At 40.3% G+C, this 8,919-nt stretch overlaps 1 protein-coding gene across 1 annotated transcript; it reads left to right on the top strand.

The window, feature by feature from the left end:
• The first annotated feature begins 640 nt into the window (after window positions 1-640).
• On the top strand, window positions 641-2,764 carry LOC132038496 (uncharacterized). The gene is made up of 4 exons (XM_059429156.1): window positions 641-1,037; window positions 1,230-1,783; window positions 1,887-2,074; window positions 2,188-2,764. Exons 1-4 carry the CDS (start codon window positions 641-643, stop codon window positions 2,762-2,764), a joined length of 1,716 nt encoding a protein of 571 aa, XP_059285139.1.
• Window positions 2,765-8,919: the final 6,155 nt, after the last annotated feature.

Raw genomic sequence — 8,919 nt, 5'->3', positions numbered from 1 at the left:
ATGAAGCTGTGGAATTCAAGATGGAAGAGAAAAGCTTGGGAGAAGCACTTGCTGCGATTCTCACAAATTTTGATGCTGAAGACATGAAGGGCTATGTGGAGACGGTTAATTCACTTGTTGGGTCGGGCTCATATTCTTACCACCCAAAGAAGCTTACTCTTGATCTGAAAAATAAAATAACCTCCAGCAAAGCCTTTTATCGTTGAGCCACCGAAGCTTGCGCTTAAGCAGCTCCTATCACATTTGAAGTATGAGTTCCTTGGTCGAAATAATGCATTACCAGTGATTGTTTTAGCATTACTGACTAAGAAGTAGATCGAGAGGCTGGTGGAGATATTGCATGAGTATAGGCGTGCTATTGGTTGGACCATAACAGACATTCGAGGGATTCCTTCTAGGATATGTAAGCATAAAATCCAGTTAGAAGAGGACAGCAAGCCGAGTGTGGAACATCAAAATAAGATTGTATGAGAACATACAAGAAGTCATCAAGAAAGAAATCATCAAGTGGTTAGACGCTAGAGTGGTTTGCCCTATTACTGACAGTAAATGGGTGAGCCCAGTTTAATGTGTTCCGAAAAAGGGCGGAATCACAGTGGTGCCCAGTGCAAAGAATGAGCTGATTCTGACGAGGACTGTGATGGGTTGGAGAGTTTGCATGGACTATCGCAAGCTTAACACTACTACTTGCAAGGATCACTTCATGGTGAAGGAAGGGATCGTCCTCGGGCATAAAATCTCTGAAAAGGAGATTGAGGTCGATCAGGCGAACATCAATGTGATTTCAAAGCTTCCTCCACCTATCTCAGTCAAGGGTGTCCGGAGCTTTTTGGGACACACTGGTTTCTATAGGCATTTCATCAAGGATTTCTCAAAAATTGCTGACCCAATGTGTAAACTTCTTGAAAAAGAGGCTAAGTTTGAATTTGACGAGAAGTACCGCAAGGCATTCGATGAATTGAAGGAGCGTTTGACCACAACTCCTATTATTATTTCTCCAGACTGGTCTCTGCTGTTCGAGTTGATGTATGATGCGAGTAATTTTGCTATAGGCGATGTACTTGTCCAGAGACATAATAAAATCATGCACCCTATCTATTATGCCAGCAGAACATTGAATGCGGCTCAGATGAATTACACGGTGACTGAGCAAGAGCTGCTTGCTATAGTTTTTGCTTTTGAAAAATTCTGAACCAATCTGTTGGGGTCCAAAATTTTGGTGTACACAGATCATGCTACATTGAGGTACCTAATAGCAAAGAAGTACCTAATAGCAAAGAAGGAAGCTAAGCCGCGGCTGATCCGATTGGGTGCTGTTACTGAGAATCCGATTGCTGACCATCTCTCTCGGCTTGAAGAAGCCGGGAGATCTTCAGGTGAGCTAGACATTGATGATGCATTTCTAGATGAGAGGGTGTTGGCTGTGTCAATAGAGGTGGCACCATGGTATGCAGATATTGCTAACTATTTGGTAACATGTATAATTCCAGAGGAGATCAAGTCCTACCAAAAGAAGAAATTCTTACGGGATTCTCGTCAATACTACTGGGACGAGCCTTACTTGTTCAGAACATGCGCTGATAACATCATTCGGCGCTGTGTTCCCAAAAGTGAAGTGATGGCTATTCTAAAGGCATGCCATGACTTCCAGTTAGGGGTCATCATAGTGGTAACCGGACTGCTGCTAAAGTTCTTGAATGCGGTTACTACTGGCCTACTCTCTTTCATGATGCAAATCTATTGGTGCAGTCTTCTGATCAGTGTCCGAGGCAATGGAGCACAGGTAGGAGGCAAGAGATGCCCATGAATTTGTAATGGAAGTGGAGGTGTTCGATGTTTAGGGTGTTGACTTTATGGGGCTTTTTGTGAGCTCTTGTGGCATGAAGTATATCTTGGTTGCTGTGGACTATGTGTCGAAATGGGTAGAAGCGGTGACTTTACCTAATAATGAGGCCAAGAGTGTCATGGGGTTCTTAAAGAAAAACATATTTACTCGATTTGGTACTCCGAGGGCGATGATCAGTGATGGTGGTTCTCACTTTTGCAACAGAGCCTTCGCGGGATTGATGGAGAAGTATGGCATCAAACATAGGATGGCAACACCTTATCATCCTCAGACAAGTGGGAAAGTTGAAGTCTCCAATCGGGAGATCAAGACTATTTTAGCTAAAACGGGAATGCAAATAGAACTGATTGGGCCCACAAGCTCGATGATGCTCTATGGGCTTATCGGCCTGCTTTCAAGACTTCGATTGGGACTTCACCTTTCAAGCTAGTGTTTGGCAAAGCTTGTCACCTGCCAGTTGAACTTGAACATAAGACTATGTGGACCTTGAAGAAATTGACCATGGATTGGAAAGAGGCGACCAAACTCAGGTTGTTTCAACTTAATGAGATGGATGAATTCCGGTACCAGGCGTATGAAAGTGCAGCACTGTATAAAGAGAGGATGAAACAGTATAATAATAAGAAAATCCTGAAGCGAGAATACTACAAGGGTGATCCTGTCCTGATGTTTAACTCTCAGTTGAAGCTACTACCGGGCAAGCTAAAATCAAGATGGTCCGATCCTTTTGAGGTGGTAAGTGTCTCACCCCATGGAGCGATTGAATTGAATTCTGGAGATGGAACTCGAATATTTAAGGTGAACGGGCAGATGGTGAAGCACTACCATGGTTGCATTGATGGGGATAGAATTATTGACCGATATCGGTTGAAGCAACTAGGAACGAATGCTGACCCGGAGAATCCTGACCAGGAGTAAATTGGTGACACCGTCGTGCTGCGACGTTAAATTAAGCACTTCTTGGGAGGCAACCCATGTTTAATTTTGTTTTTGTTTTTTTTTTTTTTTTGAATTTTTGTAACTTAAATAGTGTTTGTATAGGGTAACGTTTGTTTTGGTGCAGGATGTGAACAGGTTGGAAGAAATAATTACCAAAAACGCCGATAAAAGTTCTGCGCCAGATTTTACGGTCCGTCAAATTTTTGACGGTCCGTAAAAGGATGTGCATAATAGAGGTGACAAACAACACTCACTGTTCCTGTTATACGCTACATTTTATGGCCGGTCAAAATTTTGACGAACCGTAAAACGGAAGCGTGTAATGGCAAATGAAAAATCAGCCCACTGTTACGTTTTTACGCCAAGTTTGACTGCCCGTACAACTTTTGATGGTCCGTCAAAAGCGTAAAAGTGTTATAGTAAAATGGTTGTCAGTTCATCAATCCAGGTAAGTGCATTGACTGCAGAAAGGTTCGTCAAACTTTCTGCGGTCCGTATAATTTAAAAGAAAAAAATAAAGGGCACCATGTAATTACCAATGAGCGGCTGGGTATTTTAAAACCCTTCACTTTTAAAACATAACTAAAACCGTATCTTCCACTTCCCTTTCCCATTCAAACACAACTCCTAAATTCCCTCCCTTTTCCCCTTACAATCACGTATCATATCCCCCATTAATTCTATTCCATCCTTAATTATTCTTTTCCATCCCAAATCAAACCCTAACCGTGTCACAAGTGTAAAACAAGTGTCTCAGGCAATGTTTTTTGTGCTTAACTCTCCACTCCAACGAGTATTTCAAGTATGTGACCCTTGTCCCCATTATTTTCTCATTCATGTTGATATTCAAAGTGATAGCACAACAATGAAGTGTCTTTACTAACCTTTGAATGCTAAAGAGTGAGAAGGTGGGATAATAATCCATGGTTGATAGTTTAGTTGGGGGTGGGGTAAGTGCAAAGGATCCATATTGTTGAACTCATGAATTGATACTAAGTTGAGTTGGAGGGCATTCCGATGGTTGTTTTCAATTTTGAATTCAAAATTCGTTATGCCCGCCAATCATTCGATTAAATGCCTCAATCAAGAAAATTAACAAAAAGGGAGAAGTCCGAGTAACCCGAGTTTTCTATGAGTTTGACGATTGTGTGTGATGCGTGAGCATGTGTTGTGAATTGAAAAGTCAAGTATAACACTCATGGTTGGAATGGAACATGATCTGAGTAGAAGAAATTTAACTACAAGGTTGACCAACTAGAGAATCAGCCTGCCCATTGGCATATCCTAAGTACGCAAATATGCTAACGTGCCCATAGATTTTTTGCTCAAAGCATCAGTAACAACATTCTCTTTACCAGGCTGATACAAGATGTTCAAGTTGTAATCTTTCAACAATTCTAACCACCTTCTCTGTCTGAGATTCAACTCTCGCTGCTTGAAGATATAGTGCAAACTTTTGTGATCAGTGAAGACATCACAATGCACGCTGTAAAAGTAATGATGCCAAATCTTTAAAGCGAGGATCACAACAGCCAATTCCAAATCATGATTCGGGTAATTCTTCTCTTGCTTCTTCAACTGTCGTGAAGCATAGCCGATCACCTTACTATTCTTTATCAACCCATAACCCAACCCAATTCTGGAAGCATCACAATAAACTACATAACCACCAGACGCTGAAGGTAGAGTGAAAACAGGAGCCGAAGTCAATCTCGCCTTAAGCTCTTGAAATCTCTTTTCACAGGCTTCAAACCATTGGAATTTAGCAGCCTTCTGCGTTAATTTCATTAGTGGTGCAGCTATAGATAAAAACCTTCCACAAACCTCTGATAGTAACTTGCCAAACCCAAGAAGCTACGGATATCTGTTGCACTTGTGGGCCTCGGCCAGTCCATGACTGCCAAATTTTCTGAGGTTCAACCTTAATACCTTCGCTAGACACCACATGGCCTAAGAAAGCCACAGAGTTAAGCCAGAACTCACACTTAGAAAATTTTGCATAAAGCTTGTTCTCCTCAAGCATTGTTAGGGTTATTCTCAAGTGATTTGCATGTTCCTCACGACTCTTCAGTACACCAGAATACCTCAATGACGACAATAATGAAACGATCAAGAAATGGTTTGAACATGCGATTCATCGGGTCCATAAATGCAACAGGGGCATTGATTAGGCCAAAGGACATCACCAAAATTTCAGAGTGTCCATAACGAGTACAAAATGCTATTTTTGGAATATCCTGTTCCTTTATTTTCAGCTGATGATACCTAGACCTCAAGTCAATCTTTGCAAAAAACTTAGCACTCGAAGTTGGTCGAACAGATCATCTATCCTAGGCAAAGGATACTTATTCTTAATGGTCACCTCATTAAGTTGATGATAGTCAACACACATTTTGAGAGAACCATCCTTCTTTCTAGCGAATAAGACTGGAGCAGCCCAACGTGAGGTACTCGGTCAAATAAAGACTTGTCACGACCCAACTAGGGCCGCGACGGGTACCCGATACTTGTACCGATCACCTCTTATCTCGTGTCGTATTCTTATCACTAAGTGGGCCGTACGAGCATCATCGTATTTTTTTTTCTTCTTTGTCACTTAACATTAATAGCATAATATAAACATTGGCTAGCAAACGTTGCTATCACATTACACAGCGACAAGGACCACCAAGGTACAAAACGTCTAACTGTACATATCTGTCTACGAGCCTCTAAACATAGTACACATATACATAGGAAGGGCCGAGTACTGCCGTGCCCGAATATACACACAAAATAGTACCAAAGAACTGAGGCTCCGGAACAACTGGAGCGCTGCCACAATACTGCTGATGAAGCTCCTAGGGGTCAAGTCTGTCCACTCGCCGACTGCGTGGCATGGAACGCAACGGCGTCCACAAGAAGGGACGTCGCACGAACAGTGTACCGAGTACGTAAGGCATGGAAATTAATACAACAGGAGCATAGAGTAGGATTAACAATATCATGGGGTCATATATATATAATGGGACAAGAAAATAACTGTCGTACATAGGAATACCCCTTTCAAGCCGGATACCATGCATGCTTGTCTTCCCTTTTAAAAAAAACATTTCTTTTCATAGACATAGAAAATAGAACTCATATCATGTCGTGTCTTGTCATAACATATCATGTCGTATCATATCATATCATATCATATCATATCGTATCATATCATATCATACCATATCATGTCCTATAGTATCATATCATGTCATATCGTGTCATGTTATAGCATATCGTGTCATGTCATAGCCTATCGTGTCATGTCATAGCACATCGTATCATGTCATAGCATATCGTGTCATATCATAGCATATCGTGTCATATCATAGCATATCGTATCATATCATGTCATGTCATGTCATGTCATATCGTGTCATATCATAGCATATCGTGTCATATCATAGCATATCGTATCATATCATGTCATGTCATGTCATATCGTGTCATATCATATCATGTCATGTCATAGCACCGAACAACGTCGGCTCGCCCACATAGCGCCGAAATACGTCGGCTCGCCCATATATCCCGCGTCAGGGCATCCCGCTTCCGGGATGATAAGCCAGCTGACCAGGTGACAATGAAACATGTTTCCCTTCCCATTTCCCCCATGTATACATGCATCCCTTCCCCCCAGCCCATGTACATATACATATTTTTCACCTTGAAGGAACGATAATCATAAGCCGGGACTATCAACGGAAAATAATATTGAGGAAAAGAAAACATGAAACGAAACCATGGACATCATAAACGTTAGTTCATATACTTGAAATGCTTAAAAGATAGTATCATAACCAAGGAATAAAATTAAAGACCAAGGACTAGTTTAACACTTTCATACTCGCATTAGATTCTTGACTTAAGGCTCTCAGGCATGGAATCATTCTTGTTACACTTATCATAGACATATTCTCTTCCTTACATCATCGTTATCATTATCATCCTAGAAACATTCTCATTAGCATAGTTATAACACTTATCGTCGATAAACGGAGCAATAAAGAAAATCCGGAACAGTGGGCCCACCTCGAGTCAAATGAGGCGGCGTACACAACTTACATATGTTACATTCCAAGACGTCACTTATGAGAGTTTTAAGGTAGTCGGGTCATATTTGTGCGAGTTCTAGATGTTTAGATAACTTTCCAACATTCTATACAAACTTCTAATTCAATTCTATTGAATGAAAAAGGGTTAAATTCAATCTCGGATTTCTAGGAAGGGAATTGTCCCCGAGGCCCGTGTCCAAACCTATTACGTCTAAGACATGCCAAGGAAGGAAGGTGAAGCCTTACATACCTTTTTCCACTCCTTGTGCTACTCCAAATTCAAGTTGCAAATCCGCCAAAATCTACAATTTGGTCATGTTTACCAAACATTGATTAGAGCATTTAAAGATTGAATCTTGAGATAACACTTGTCTGCCGAAATTTCGGCAAACTTCCCTATAAGTATACCATCTCCAAAACTTCAACTTAGGCAATCTTAACCAACAACAATCCGGGAATTCAACCCGGCCAAACTATCAACAACAATGCCGACAATCATACCAACAATTTCAATAATGACCCTAAGATACATTCTAATAACTTAATCAATATACTACTTCCTTCAAGGCCTTCCAACTCCAATGAAAACAATAACAACCTAATAATTCATATACCGACAATATCATACTAGTCTCATTATCTTTCATGCATACAAGAACATTATATTTCATTTACATAAACTTCCACCACCAACCTCCAACTACTACAATTTCATGAAAATCATTAAGCTTTATTATCAACATAGAATACACAACAACCATAATCAAAACACTAAATAAAATTGGCTTATTTTCCTCCACACCACACCACAACTACACGGCCACACCACCATGCACATACACGGCTAGCATCATGCATACCAAGCTACAACCTCTTCAAAATCATTCAACTTCCATCATCAACATAGCATTCACAACAATAACAACCATACATTAAATAACATAATTAAAACATGACTCCTACACACACATAGGCATGCACGGCCACACCTCCATATTCTTATTCTTCATGAATTTCGTTCATTTTCATACACTACAACATCCACAACCATCCATAACATATAAGGAAGGATGAATTCTTACCTTGTTTCTTTATTCCTCCACTTAGCTAGAATTCACAACTTGTATGGTTATGTGTTTTTCTTGCTCCAATAACAACTCCACTTTGCTTAGGACCCTTCAATGAGATGTTTGGATGAAAGGGAATAATTTTCTTGATGAAGAATCTCCAAGGTTCTTTTGCTCTAGCTATGGCCGAATGGTTAGTTGTTTCTCCTCCTTCTCTCTCTTTTTTTTGTTCTTGAAATTCTCTTGAAAATTCTAGAGGATTTTGATGATTAAGATGACTTAGTCATCTTTTAAATGGTAGGAATTAAATCCCACATGGGCTAGGCCCATGTCCATGGCCGGTTGGGCCTCCTCTTTGTTTTTAAAAAAAAGTCCAAGCCCAAATATTTTTCTTCCATAACAAATTGTAATTCATGAAACTATTTTCCAAATTCCAAATTTACCCTTCGCCTTCCTTTATATTTCTATGAGGCGTAGTGCGAATTTCCCTTTATGCCCTTGACCTTTCTTGATAATTCCGCTTCAAATGCTTCATAAGCCATTCATATGCCTAACAAAATAAAGATATGGCCTTGCTTGTTGTCCTCCCGCAATTGTCTTGAATTATCCGACTGCACAAAAATGCGGGATATAACAAGACTTTATCCAACAAGTCGTTCAATTGGTCTTTCAATTCTCATAGCTCTGCCAGATCCATACAATACGGTGGAATAGAGATAGGTTGAGTATCGAGAATAACATCGATCCCAAAATAAATAACTCTATCAGGTGGAATATCCGGAAGATCCACTGGAAACACTTCGAGATATTCATTAACTATAAAGACAGACAAAAATTCGAGTACTATGGCTTGAGTGTCATTGACAGCAACTTGATGATAAATACACCCTTTCGAGACCATTTCATGAGCCTTAAGGTAAGAAATAAACCTACCTTGAGGCTTAGCAATTTTACCTTTCCACACAATAACTGGTTCATTAGGAAATTC

Source organism: Lycium ferocissimum, chromosome 11, assembly GCF_029784015.1.
Source record: "Lycium ferocissimum isolate CSIRO_LF1 chromosome 11, AGI_CSIRO_Lferr_CH_V1, whole genome shotgun sequence".
Lineage (NCBI taxonomy): Eukaryota > Viridiplantae > Streptophyta > Magnoliopsida > Solanales > Solanaceae > Lycium > Lycium ferocissimum.
The sequence above is the reverse complement of the archived record's forward strand: the minus strand, read 5'-3'. Positions and strand labels throughout refer to the sequence as shown.

Excerpts from the sequence above, each read along its gene's own strand:
- LOC132038496 (XM_059429156.1), top strand. The coding sequence starts at position 641 with ATGGGTTGGAGAGTTTGCATGGACTATCGCAAGCTTAACACTACTACT. Across the intron at positions 1,784-1,886 it reads TCCGAGGCAATGGAGCACAG|TATATCTTGGTTGCTGTGGA; the intron begins GTAGGAGGCAAG and ends TGTGGCATGAAG. Across the intron at positions 2,075-2,187 it reads TTCGCGGGATTGATGGAGAA|AACTGATTGGGCCCACAAGC; the intron begins GTATGGCATCAA and ends GAATGCAAATAG.